The 14,383-nt window shown below is 49.6% G+C and overlaps 1 protein-coding gene across 4 annotated transcripts in view; it reads right to left on the reverse strand.

Moving 5' to 3' along the window:
* Positions 1-8,533, reverse strand: part of AFAP1L2 (actin filament associated protein 1 like 2) — a 65,181-nt gene extending 56,648 nt beyond the window's left edge. For all 4 annotated transcript variants that reach the window (XM_058841672.1, XM_058841674.1, XM_058841673.1 and 1 more), the window contains exon 1: positions 8,411-8,533. In XM_058841672.1, coding sequence (XP_058697655.1) covers positions 8,411-8,426 — 16 coding nt within the window. In that variant the 5' untranslated portion in view covers positions 8,427-8,533. The remainder of the gene's footprint in view (positions 1-8,410) is intronic.
* Positions 8,534-14,383: the final 5,850 nt, after the last annotated feature.

The following is a 14,383-nucleotide window of genomic DNA, read 5'->3' on the forward strand; positions in this document are numbered from 1 at the left end:
CTAGAGCCCCAGGCACCAAGCACAACGTGCCCCAGATGAGGTAAACAACCCACATGGACTGAAAAATGTCCAGGAGAAAAAGCACGTAGCCACCGTGCTGCCCAGCACATTCCAGACCCCTGCAGCAGTGGATGGTGAAGCCAGAGCCACCCTGCCCAGTGTGCCCCCAGCTGTCTGTGACCTCAGGCTTGGGGAGGAGGGCTCCTGACCCCTGGAAGCAGCCAGGCTTGCCTGCCTTTTCCTAGCATCCCCACTCGGAATTTGTTTATCCAACTTCACAAACAGTTCATATCTTAGCAAGAGAGATGCATCCCTGTGCATGTGTACTGAACTCCCAACAGGGACCAAAAACCTGGCTGTGGTTGGGTGATATGAATTCACATCCCACCCCTCTGCCCAGCTAACCACTGCAAGGTAAAGACAGCTCAGCTGCTTTGCTAACTGAGCTCAATTAGTCTGAGTATTCTCCTCTTCTTCATCACATTTCAGCAGCTACCAAGATCAGGCAATCCTTTAGCAGATGTGGAACTGTACACTACAATCCCAGCTCTCTGCCTGATGCTGCATTCCCCAGAGCCATGGAGAAGTCTGAAAAGCATGACAATAAAAAGAGCAGACGTTCCCACCACTCAAGACTACGTGGCACATTTTTAGAGACTGCAGTAGAACACAAAAGATCCTTGAAGATGCTGGATTTATACAAAGGAGACAGGACGTGCTCCCCAGCCAAGCAGCCTGGACGAAGCTGGTGATGGGATGGATAGAGCAGACGGCCTCCAGCTGTCACAAGCCACTGCACAAGTCTGGGCTGGCCACATCTCCACTTTTAAAGTAAGCCCCAACTTCCAGACTTGTGATATTTTGCTACCACAAGTGCTGGGCCCCTAACTGCTGCAACCACGTACCTGTTACCAGCAGGCACCAAAAAGCATCTCTGCATTCTACTGATTTCAGCTCATTCACAGCAGGACCATCAGAAGTCAGAGCTGCTTGGCACAGGGACTGTCTGAACAAATACATGAGTTCCTTCCAGAGATGACAAACTGACAGTGCTACTGGAAGGCTCTGGGGCTGCAGCTGGCTTGGTTGCATTCCTCAGTAGAAGAAAGCCCCAAATTTCACACACACTTGTGGAGGACTTTCAGCAAAAGCCACTTGTGACATCATGTAACTTTGTGCAACTCAGGTTCTCTGAGCCAGCTCTTTCTTCTCAGCCTTAATAGTTGTCATACTTTGCAGTGACAAATAGCAATGATGAGATCTGCAGAGCGACTTCGGATCAGAGATCTCTTTGCAGATACCTTATCTCACAGGAGCTGCATACACACTTCCCCTCGTCACCTGCCTGAGCTGGCTGCCTCAGAACATGGGCTGCAGGACAGAGATCCCCTCCTTGCAGCAGACCAAGACCTGCTCCCCATCTCACTCAGTCCAAGAGGGAAGAGCTTGAGCCACAACTTGAGCACGAACTGTAAGAATCTCCTGGATCAGACCCACCTCTTTCAAAGCGCTGCTGCCAAAGTGTTATGCAAACTTCTTCAAAAAGCATCCCAACTGCTTAGCAGCCCACCTCTACACCCCAAACACAGTGCCAGCTCTGGAAAGCTTCATTAATTATTAGCAAGATCAGGAATCTAAAGATATTTTTTAAAATATTCAGTCTCCTACAATACAAAGTAAAAAACCCATGTGCATCACACCAGTGCTGGGGGTAGCTACTGCTCCTGATTATCTCTGGAGGAGATTCCTACACTCAGAAATAAGAAGCCCACAGGCTAAACTGCCGGCTAAGACTTGTGAATCCCTATTTCCCAGGCTTTTTCTAAGCTTTGTACTATATTTTTATCCTAAGCAGATCCTAAGTGTAAAAAAGAAAAAAAAATAAAGAAATACATGAGAAAATCTTTATGCAACACAGAGCACAGTCCACCCAAAGAGGGGAAATACTTTTATTAAATTGCAAGAGGCCAAGTCTGTATGTTATGTGGGAGTTTCAGTCTGATCCCATAATTCTGAGATATTTACTTCCAGACAGAGCTGTTTACAACCAAAGACAACGTTGCCATGCTCCAAACCATCCTCAGGCTTGCTTTCTATGGAATTTTGCCCATGGAGAAAGCGATAGGTCAGTGCAGGGGCGGAGGGGAAATATATTTTAATAAATCCTGGCCCTTGTCCTTTGAACTTCAGACCAACCCAGCGCATTTCCCAGGCCTCCCCTCCACAGCACCCCGACACACCACAGCTCCTCTGGATGGGGACACAGTCCCTCCCTGCAGCACAAACAGCCCTGCTCTCAGCTCCTCAAGCAAGGGCTGCTCTCCCAGCCCCAAGCCAAACCACTCTGGGGGGCTGCAGCCCTGGCTGTTCCCAAACCCAGAGCGAGGAGCCACGTTTGGAGCGAAGGCTCAGCCCCGCAGACGGGGCGCGGGCGGGCACAGTGCCAGCACCGCTCCACTGGGCTTCGCCAGGGCCTCGGCTCCTCTGGCCACCCTCAGCAACTCCTGTTTGCTTTGGAGGCTTTTCCCTCCTAAAGCTCTGCTCCCTGGAATCAAGCAAATTTAGTAATTTTATTTTTTTAAAAGAGTAAGAATGTCAGGTACCAGGAGATTGGTGGCTTCCTACTGAACACTTCTGAACAGATTTTCTGTTTGTGAACTTCTACAGTCATTCCTCCAGTTCGCACAAGGTTCTTAGCCATGCACTGCAGCACACAGCAAGAAGTTCCTGAATTTAACCCCTCTTCTTCACAAGGCAGCATAGCTCTTACAAAGGAAATGCCCTCTCTCAGCTACTGCAGAGGAATTTGCCAGTTCACTGACATTTCTTCCAATCCACCACCAACCCAGCAGCTCCAGCCCAGAAAGTGGCTGTATGAACACCCGCACCAGCAGTTCCTTGGAACAAAGCCCCAACAGACATCTCTGACCCACAGAGCTGAGCTGACAAGCTGCAGCACAGACTGGACCAGTCTGTCTTGTCTGTTGACCCAAAAGAAAAGTACAAATGACTCAACTTCCAAGATGAAGTAAACAATAATATGCAGGTCATCAAACTGGCTGTGTGACTATAGGATCCCAATTCATTTGTTGGGTCTGGATCTGTGGTTCAGCCAGACAGCTTCAAAGAGAACACCTATGCCCTGGGTGCACATGCTCTGCATCCCCTTTGATGATAGGTGTACCTCTTATTTTTGGTCGCCAAAGACATCCCCTACAGCTCTGGGCTCTCTGGTTGTTATTGCCTGAAGATTCACTTCCCTGCCTTCCAGAGGGTACAGCAAATTAGAGTTTACAAAGACTTCTCAAAAGAACAGCATCCCTAATTTCCCTTGATCTAGGGAGGATGGTTCCAAGGACAGCACTGGCCATTGGTGAAGGAGCTAGGGATTCAGGTCCTGAATTTGCCATGAAATTTTAAGGGATTCAATCAAGTCACTAAATCCTTCCTATGTACTGTATGTTGAGATGGAAACATTGAGGAACAAGTACGCAGCTGAGCAGGTGTCCAGAATTCAGATTTTAAAGCCTGTGCTGCTTTGGTGCACAGCCTGGGTGACATGAGCTGTCCAGTTCCCTGCTTGCCCCCAGCCCACCCTTGCTGCTGGGAGTTGAAAGAGCCAGCCATGCTCCAGCACAAGGCAGTACAAGCATTTTTGCATAGACACTCCCTGTGCTCCTGGCTGTGGGCGTTCAATGAAAGCGATCAGTGAGAACCCAGGAACAATAAACTCATTCAGGCAGTGTCTCCAGTCCCCAGCCAGGCACACAGAGCCAGCTTCGAGGAGAGGTGAAGGTGTGGGGAGGAAGGGGAATGAGACTCGTTTACACACAAAGGTAAAGGAAGGGCTCCTGCCCTGTCTGGAGCATTCCAAAAGCAGATGCCCAAAGGCTCAGAGCTTGTGAGCTAGCTTTTAGCCTCTATTTTTTATTTCTTCTTTTAGGAAGAAAGCTTTTCTCCTGGCTTTAGGAGCAGGGCTCTTGGCAATTTCGGTAGTGACACAGCTGGGGCACAGACCCCAGAGCAGCAGGGCTGCAGGGGTACTGCTCCCCTGCCCTGCATGGACCCTGCCCCTTACTCTCAAGACATGGAGCCAGCCCCAGTGATCATTCTGGGGGTAGCAAAAGGAGCACCCCAAAGCTGGCAGTTACACACACCTCCCAAGGACCATCACTAATCATGAAGTGGGGCTGAAGCCAGCATCCCTACAGCCCATCTGCAGTGAGCCTGTCCTGCTGTGGAGAGCACTGGAGAGCCTTGTGTGCACGTAATACAACTCAGAGCATCCTCATGTGCCCTGCTAAAACAAGAAATGCAGCTGTGCTAGAAGAGACAGAAGTACTATACTGGCACAGGTGGGATGGCTTGGAAGGGTGGGCATGGCGGATGTTTGAGACAGGCTTTGGTTTCAGTTGCAGAATAAAGGCTTCATGTCTTCAAGCCCTGCAGAGTAAATAACGCTGCACTCCTGCTGCCTATTCCCCAACAGAGTCCTCTCCATTCTCCAATACCAACCAGGGGCCCTCTCACATAAGTGAGAGTTACTGTGTAAGTTACGAGGTTGTGCATGACACTAATTTTCATCTGCATTTAAAAGAAGGCTCAGCCCAACAGCTGAAAGTTGTACTGGATTTGGCACAGAGCAGTACGTTGCCCTGCTTTCTCCAGTTGCCACACCAAGACAATGAGTTAAACACAACAGCTGTGTGGACAATCAGCTGAGGAGAAAGCACATATGTCTGCAGAGAGCCCAGATCTTGTTAATATGAATCAATCTATTTCCAACTCTAATTAATAACAGTTTATAAAGCACCTCAGATTGTTACCAGGGCTCATGTCTTTCACTCACGTCTCCACTTTTAAGTCTAACCCAAAGCACATCCCTTTGTATGTGCAAGATCATGTGGAAAAGAACACGTGCCCTAGTCCTAAACAGACCCACCCCCTTTCCCCTCCCAGTTAAAACTCATTAACTTTGCAAACAAACACTTCTTTCTACCAAATCACCATTTTACTCCTTATCAACACTAACCTGTTGGCTTCTCTTAAGAAGACAACCTCTCCTGCATGGGCAAACAATGTTCATCTCCATGGGGGGAGCACTGCAAACACTTCCAAGGACCCTCTGACAAGGAATGTGAGCTTAAATCTTTGCTCAACAGAGATAGTAAAACATAAATGCCAAACACTTCTCTTTGAAGAGCTGGGCTGGAAGTTGCTCTAATTTCCATTACAGACCTCCAACACATTTAAAATGCAGTGATAATCTTACAAAACTCTCCAGACTTACACCACTTGACATTTTAGACCATGAGCATAGGGCTGCATCACCCATGACTGCGGTGACAAGGGTATCAGTCTGAGAGGACTTGAGAGAGATGGTGTGTAAATGAAGGTGTCACCAACACATCCCTCACCAGTAACTGCACCCAGCACCTCTTCCCCTCCCAGAGCCTGCAGATGGCTGGTCACAGAGCAGCCAGCCATGTCTGACAACCGTGGTAAAGAGCAGGCAAGAAGCCATAATGCCCCTAGAAGAGGGAGCACAAATAGGGACAGTTGCCATATTCAAAGGCAAAACACATGGGAAGGGGGAGAGAGCCCTCACAGGAAACAGAGGAGGAGCAAGAGCAAGAGACCAGCAGCTCCATCCTCATCACCATGCAGCTGTGGGTACAGTGACCACTCTTGGTCACCCCTGCTCTCTGCAGATCTCCCTCTTGTCCCTTTGGGCTGCTGGGTCTGTTGCTCTTTATGCCTCACACACACTCCCCAATCTTAGGGAGAAGGTGCTTTTCTAAACAGCATCTTCACCAACAGCAGACATTGTTTAGGGCAGCCTAGCAGAGAAAAACAAACCTCGTGCACATGAAGATTATCCTTCAGAGCTTCAATAGCCTAAGAGGAGTCAAGAGGCAGTGTCCTCCTATGCAGCTGGCCTTGCAACCTCCTTTGCAGTGACTGGGAAAGGAAACCCATTCCCAGGAGAGTTTCACAATCTCTCCTTCACTTCCCACCACACAAGTCCAACAGCCTGAGTTCTTCCCACTCCATGGGTGCCACCCTGCCAGCCACCAGCCTCAGCCTCCCACCCCACCTGGCTCTGCACGCTCTACCCAACCAGATTCCTGTGGCTGCTTCACCTGCCATTGGGAGGTGACACTTGCACATCCCTGCCCGTGTTTAAAATAAAGATGCTGCTGTCTGCTGATGCTTCCAAACTTAATTTTGTAAGTACTAGGACAGATCTTGCAGTCAAATTTGTTTTCACAAAACACCAATTCATTGCTCAACAGCCCTCTTTGAGTCCATCCACCTCTGTCATTCCAGGATTTCCCTGTCTAAGCACTCTGCCTGACTAGTGGCAAGGATGAAGACTTCACATAGCAAGGCATCCACAAGTTATCCCCACCAGAACAGGCACATATCCCCCATGATTATTAGTAACAACCCACTTGTCTGCCTTCTCAACCTGCTCCTAAGGCTCCCAACTCCCACATGTTATCCTCCAGCCCAGCCCTTACCCCAGAGCTCCAGGTGAGTCCAGTCACCCCCCACACTGGGCACACCTCCCACACACTGACCCAGCTGTGCCATCATCTGTGGCCGCCCCGCAGGCTGGCGGTGCCTCATTACCACCCCCGCTCCCACACTCAGCACCAACACAAAAAAGCACTGGCAGGGCTCCGCGATCAGTTGCGCTCGCTATTTATTCATCACACATGTGCAGAACATCCCCGCTGCTCTGAGGGAGCAGTGTGCATATTTAAAAAGACAATATACAAAACATAGCTGAATCTTAATGAATCTACTGCTTTGCTACTGCAACTGAATGGAATTGTGCAGACCCTGCCAGGATAGAAAAAAACCCCAAAAAACAAACCAACTATTTGATTTGTAATATAATCCTTAAGATCGTTTTTGCAGTGTGTTATTATTGTGCTTATCAGGCCTGTAGAGCACCAGTTGTAAGGAGGAAAAGGATCAAAATGCAACAGGCAGCACAGTGCCAGCCCTGTCAGAATGCTAAAGTACTGCACAGTGAAAAAAACACACAGTCCTGGCAAAAGTTAACTTTACACAGTATGATACCTCAACATATGGAGCCCCCACAAAAGCAGGATTAGGAAATGAGCTATTAGCTCAAATGCATCTACTGAGGTCTAAGCAAACCTTTCTGGTTTGACAGAAGTAAGTACAAACAGGATCTGGAAGAAATACATTTCTTTAGTACCAAGTTCCCCATTTAAATGACCGAGTTCAATGAGGAGGACAGCAATTACAAGGAGAGTCACATTTCCTCTCAACAGGTAAAATTTACCGCAGATTTACTCCATGCTGTATGCTCCCTCCTGCGGGGGAGGTTTCTACACATCAGCAGGAGCAGAAATGACAGAGGACCCGCACACATCCGAGTGCTCCGTGCCCGGGCACCTCATCCCACCTCCTCCCCCCTCAGCTGGCAAGGAGGGCTCATGTTTGAAAAGTATCCACATAGTGCCCACAGCAGCACGGACCTGCGATGTGCCAGTCTGGGTGTTCGTGACCAAGCAGCATCACACAGGAAGCGCCAGAGCCATTGATTGAGGGGAAATAAATGGGCTGTGGGTGACAGCCAGCCCGGATGAGACCTGCCAGGGAAAAAGCCGGGAGCTGCTCACCTACCCTCCCTAACCACCAGAACTATTTGCGTTTAGAAAACAGGACACTCAATGCCTGTTCAGCCTGGGAGGGTGGGAAGTTCACGCAGATGGGCAGTTTAGGAGGAAAGACGGAGCGGGCAATGTCAGACAACCGAGCGGCTGCAGAAAACGCAACAAGGCGCTGCTTTTAAGCGGCAAGAGACGGTCCTGATCTGCGGACCGGGTAAAATGTGAAATTTTCTCACATCTCCCTCCTTCTCCTTCCTTTCCTAGCTGGACAGGAAGACAGGGATTGACATCCACGGGTAGGACCTGCCCTTGCTGCCCCGCACCTTCTCCATCGCTCCCCTCACCCGGCCCCACTCGCGGGCTCCGCTTCCCCTTCATTCCCGAGCTGACCCCGGCCCCACTTGCGGGGACCCCGATCCCTGGCCCCACTCGCGGAGCTCAGCTCCCCAGAAGCCATTTCCCGTCCCATTCTCCGTCCGCGGAGCAGGACCCCGAGGGACGGCCCCTCCCGGCCCCAGGCACTGCGCTCGGCCCCCACTCGCAGGGACCCCTTTCCCCACAGCTGATCCCGGTCCCACTCTCGGGAAACATCGCCTCGGGAGCTGGCCCCGCATCCACCGCCGCGCTCCCACACGGGGGACAGCACTCCCCGGGGCCCGTGTCAGCGGCTCTGTCACCCCCCAAGGACCGCTGTCCCCGGCGGTCCCCGAGCGCGGCAGCCGCGGGACAGGGACACGCGTGACCCCCTCTCCCCTCACCTTTGTACTTCTCCATGGCGATGAGCGCGGCCGCAGCCCGGCACTCCCGACGGTCCCGCACACGACGCTGCCCGCGCTGGGCTCCGCTCCTCAGCCTCCAATTCCAGCAGCGCCGGCTGCCCCGGCCGGCCCGCCCCGCCTGCCCGCCCCGCCCCGGAGCCGCGGAGCCGGCCGGGATCGGGCTGTGGGCTGCGAGCGGCACCTGCCTCTGCTCCGGGAGCGGGGAGTGCCCGGCGGGGCCTCCCCGCGGGCCGGGCCCCTCAGCGGCCGGGCCCCTCAGCGGGCCGGGCTGGAGGCGGGAGAGGAGGACGGGGGCGCTGGAATGAGGGGGCGGCTCCGGGGGATCCTCGGGGGTGCCCCGTGTTTGGGATGGTGAGCTCTGGCTGCAGTGGAGCTTTGGGCTCGTTCGGAGAAAGGCCCTGGTTATCCCGGCATAGCCATGTGTGGTCCCGCTGCCATGAGCCCAGGTTGGAGCCTGCCGGACCCACCCCCTGCTCTGGGCTGGCAGGCTGGAAAGTTGGGCTCTCCTTCCACCCCGGGGGTAGCTGTATCCCGGAGCCACTGAATTTGCACTCTTCTTTCCAGTGATTTCATTAAGGCTTCCTCACAGGACCTGGCTCCTGGACAGAGCCAATCTCCCCGGAGTGTGTCCCTCTCCTTGGGTTGCAGTGACATTTTTGCCTGATTTCTGCCATGGCAGCCAGAACTGTCGTCTCCAAAGTGCACAAATAGTGACACGTGGAGAAGTGGGCATCCAGTCTGACCTCAATATGAGGCACAGGTGACAATCTGTCCTCAGGCTAAAGTTTTGGAGACACTGAAAGAATTTAATGTGTATATCAATAATGAGAAGACTGAAAGTAACAAACAGCAAAGTCTATGAGGGTTATAGAGGAAATTTTCTCTTCAAAAATAACATTGGTGTGAGGACAAGGGAGCCATACCTGCCTATTACAGAGCCTTTATAGCAAGAGGTGAGGCTAAGTGGGTGTGCAGTTCCACTGTTCCTGTGGAAAAATATGCAACCATTACCTAGAAAATGAACTGCTCTCCTTGGTACCTGTTAGATAAAGCCAGCAGAAGGCTCACAGAATCTGTATTTCCCAGTTTTTGGACCTGTCAGCCCACAACGCTTTCATGATCCAAGGTAGCCAATGTCACTGCTGTTTGTATAGAAAAAACCCCAAGCCTCCAGCATATGACCCTCCTTACATTTTCTGAAAATAGCCATAAGCAGGTTCTCTTGGCTCACATGGAAAGCAAACAGCCAGGCTGGATGGAAGAACACTGTCCTGACACTCCATGGGTCCCTGTGTGCCCCTCCTGTCCCCACCCTCCCAGGCTTGGCAGGGGTGATCCCTCTCAGAGGATCTCTGTGGAAGCAGAAAGTGACCTGTGTGAACTCTCCATACAAGAACAAGGTTGGATAAAGAACTATTGCCACTCAAGGAAGCTGAGGCTGGAGCATCTCTCACCTCTTGCCAGTGCATACCCACCACACAAAGAGACAGGCAAGCCAAGTGCATGAACCATCAAATCCAGCAAGCAGATAACAGTCTGCAATAACTGGAGGAAAATAAATAAATATGCCTGCCATGTAGGAATACCTCTTTCAGAGCTCTTCCCAGCAGCTTCTTGGCTATAGCTTTCAAAATCTAGCAGGGTAAGCTTTGGTCGTACAAACCTTTGAGGTGTGCCTCTATCTTGAAGCAGATGAGCAGGCATTCTGAACTGAGCAAGGCTAATTAAGGATAATACTAGTTACACAAACTAATTAAAGATGATTTGAAAGATCAAAACATCAGATACCTGTGATTCCTGTCTTGAGGACCTAGAGCCTTCGTATTCCCTGCTTGTCCCTTCCTTCCCCTCCCATGATAAGGATGCTCCAGAATTCCAGGACTGGTGGTTAGGCCCATGGCAATTGCTGGACAAGTGACAATGGGACAAATAATAATGCCAGAGGAATACAAGTTCTTCCTGTTTTCCCCTTCCTCATGCAGTAGGAAGCACCTAAAGTACTTTGGAGTATTCTTTTTCAAACAGGCTGTTGTGTTCTGGGGCTTAATAAAACTGGGGAATACTCAGACCCTGCTTAGAATGAGGAATTAATGTTCCCAGAGTTGGTGCTGAAATCTAGATGTTTACCACTGTGCTCAAGCAGAGCAAACATTTGCAAACTGGTTTTCCTGGTGGAGCTTCTTGAAGCCAATAAAAGAACACCCATCTACCTGTACACCCATGTATTGCTTACCTTTTTCCTTCTTACTATTAGTGATGCTTATTAACGATGATGATTATTATCACTAATGATGACTCAGGTGTGAAAAGCCTGGAGGGCCAAGCTCATCTTGTTTAATTCCTTTTTTATGCAGCTGACATCCTATCCTTCACTGCACAGGTTCATACTATAGTTGACATGTTTTAATTCTTTTTTCCCTGCATATTCATGCTGTATTGATAGTCTGGCTGCTAGTGAAACTGGCACTTTTGGTTAAAGTTTTCCTGTACCATGCTGTGGCTTTCAACTGATGTAATTCTGCTTCTCTGGACTTAATGCCTTTAAACTCTTTTGCTTCCTGTGAAATAGAACAGGAATCAAGAATAAATTTAGAAGCCTAAACAAACTCTATGAACAATTACAATGAGTTGCTCAATACTTTGTGTAGTAGCATGGTCCTGATCCTGTCTTTTCTCCCCTGGCAATGCCAAACACTTTTCTTTCTTTTTTCCATAATTACTAAGCAGGTGTACATTGTTTCATTAATGTTGTTGATTAATATTGATTGTTACCTATCTTTTGCATCAGCAAAGTCTTCAATATCTGTATTTTTCTAAATCTTTGCTATGACTTTCTTCTCTTAGCTTGCATTTATTTGGCTTTTTCCCTGTCTTAAACATGACTCAAAGTGGTGAAAGTTACTGACCTCTCTGTGGTGAAAGCCAGAGGGAACCCTGCCATGAGAAATTGTGTGCAGGTGCCCAGAGAAGTTGTGCTTGATGGAGACTGTCAGGAAGAACCACACCTGACCTGGATAGTGCAGAGCTGCTCTCTGGGGTACTTCCTCCCAGATATTGCTCGTGCCAGTTGCAGCAGTCCCTACTTCTTCCTTTCTTCAGGGAAGGTATTCCACCTGGCAGAACAAAAAGTGGAAATTTCCTCCACACTTGAATATTGTTTCATGGGGCTTTTCTTTCTCTCTTCCCCATGCACTTATCAATGCTGTAAAAACTGAGTTCAGGAGTTACTCAACAAGACCAAGTTCAGTCAGAGGTAGAGTTAACTTGGTTTTGTTAAGCTCCTGAAAGGTGGAAAGTTGTGTCAAATTCTCCACTTGTACAGGCACCTGGAGGACAGATGGAGGATTAAGATGGCTTGGCAGACTGGGGTTAGCAGGGAGATCTCGGATCAGTGGGGTTGCACTTGTGTCCTCTTTCCTTCCAAATATCATCTGGGATACCTACTTAGATATAGGTGTATTAGTGGACAGTTGTGGTCAAGCAGATCATCAGTCAAATCTCAGATTTGAGCAGAGGTGGGTTTTGTGGCAGACCTGAGCTGAGATTAAAGCTGAGGTGTGTCCTACAAAATCCCAAGGAACGAGGAAGCCAAAGACTGCTTCACTCTGGAGTCCCTGGCTGCAGTACTGGGCTGTAATAATCTTAGGTGGGAGAATTCCTTTTGTCCATTTGTGGATTCCTCTGAACAGCAACAAGCAGGTCCCTGTGGACCTAGGGACAGCTGAGTCAGCAAAATAACACTGGTGTCTCTGACAGGGAGAAGTCTGTCCTTCCCCTGCTTCTGGCCAAATTCTCTCCCAATGCCATTTTCACTGGCAACTGGCAAGTTTCAGCAACTTCCACACTGAAATGACAGAAAACTAAAATGGCACGTTCATGTAACACCTGGGGAGGATGAGTTGTGTTGCAGAAGAGCCAGGCAGGACTGGGAGAGAACCGGGTAAATGGCAAGCACCTGCAGCTGGATGGAAGGAGGAGACCACTGAGCAGCTGGGAACACACAGCTGGGACCAGATAAAGCGACCATCAGACACAGCTCAGCTGTCTCTTTGAAAGTCCCCCCAGTCTTCCTTTTAGGTGGGAGTACTGGCAGGAGTTCAGGATGTTTATGGAGCTCCCATCAATGTCTTTGAACCCTGATCAGCTGCATCCTGCTGGATTTCCAGATTTTCTGATTTAAGGGATGAAGGGAATGGTTGGTTTTGGGAATTTGAATGGAGTCCTCTGCTTATTTCATAAGGAGGTCTAAATAGCTGGACTCTGCTGTTCTTGTGATCAAACACTCTGCATCCCATGCTGAAACTCTGAGCCACCCAAGCCCTGGGAACATGATTTTCTGTGAAAGGATTGTGATAAATGGCATTGCCATGTGGCTGAGTGCAGAAAAATGTTAAAGATTCTGGGCTACCCACTCAGGAGCATGAGCAGCAATCTTTCCCCAGAAGTAACCCCTATGGGTGCCTTATAGCAGACCAGACCAGTTCCTTGGTTCCAGGAAGGCACTGGGAGCCTGCCAGGGTTCCGTCAGTGAAAAAAAGGGCCGGAAGAAACAGAGAGGCAGATGGGTCACTAGGACAGCATGGTTGTTCCAAATAAAGCTGCTCACTTAAATACTCAGCTGGAGAGCATGAATCCTTCACCTCAGATGATTTGCAAGTATGCTGTCTATGGGTGCCTCTTTTGAGGTCTTTTTGCTTCCCTGTGAAGCATTTCATGATTCCAGCCATAAAAGAGGTGACCAAATTCTCCCCCAGCTGAAGCTGGCCTTAGACCACTGTGGCTCCACTGACTTCTGTCCAGCCATTTCTGACTTTCACCGATGAAAGGCAAGACAATTGACCCTAACACAAACAAAACCAGAGCTGTTTAGCTGTTCATCTATACAAAAGCTTCATCACTGATACATTCCAGCAATGTTTTGGATTCTCTCAGACATTAACTGTTTCAAAAGAGCGTGGCTGGGAAGAGGGTGGCTGGAGGGAGGGGGGGGGATTTCCCATTAAGGACAGCAGGACCAGATGTCTTTTTGATGAGCTTCTCTTGGCTTCCCATTCTTTAACATTTCCTTTTCAGTTGTCAAGTCCAAGCTGCTTGTAGGCCAAATTACAGGGAGTCCTAATAGCTTGAATTGTTTTCTTTCCCTTGACAGATAGAATATCTTCTTGTGGCCAAAGTATGAGGCATGCTGACCAGACAGTGTGCTCAACAGCCACAGCATTTGTTCCTCCTGAAGCTATTTCTTCCTTGTACTTTTTTACCACCTCAGGCCCTCTTCCCACTCCAGAGAAGCCCCTCAGCTTTCCTTTGACAATGTTCAATGTCAGTTAAAGGAGTCTAAACCATTCTCTGTTCCCCTTCCCTGCAAACTCCACATGGGGATGCTCACACCAGCAGACCTCTCCTGTTATCAGTGCACTGTATTGCAGCTTGGAACACTCCCAGGCACCACAGGACAGGCCCATCAGCTTCCCAAGAGTTTCTGATATAAAGTTCTGATGCATACTTAGCCCTGTGTGGTGGTGCATCATCCCCCCCCCCCCCAACCCCCTGGCCTATGATCTCAGAAATGTTCTTTAGGTCTTGGCCTTGAGGAACAGCAGGGCTGAGCTCCTCTTGAACTTATCGGAAACATTGCTCCCAGGAATTAGTGCTGTCTAACGAGCTCCTGTTTTTTACAAACAGCCTTGGAAACTTATTTTTCTTGCCTGAATAACAGCCCAAGTGGAACAGCATTTTTGTAATTGAACTTTCAAAGAAAGCCACTGACCTGAATTGCAGCCAGGATGGAATACTATACGACTGAAAGCTCTTGTGACCCTATAAACAGCAGTCCAAAGGGAGGCCCTCTGAGCTCTCCTGGAGCACTGTGGCTGCCCCAGCACCTCCCTTGTACTGGGGCCTCTCAGAGCCACAAACTCCCACATTTGCTGTTCTTGGAGGACCAGCACCAGA

The sequence above is a fragment of the Poecile atricapillus genome, chromosome 6 (genome assembly GCF_030490865.1).
Source record: "Poecile atricapillus isolate bPoeAtr1 chromosome 6, bPoeAtr1.hap1, whole genome shotgun sequence".
NCBI classification, from domain to species: Eukaryota; Metazoa; Chordata; class Aves; order Passeriformes; family Paridae; genus Poecile; species Poecile atricapillus.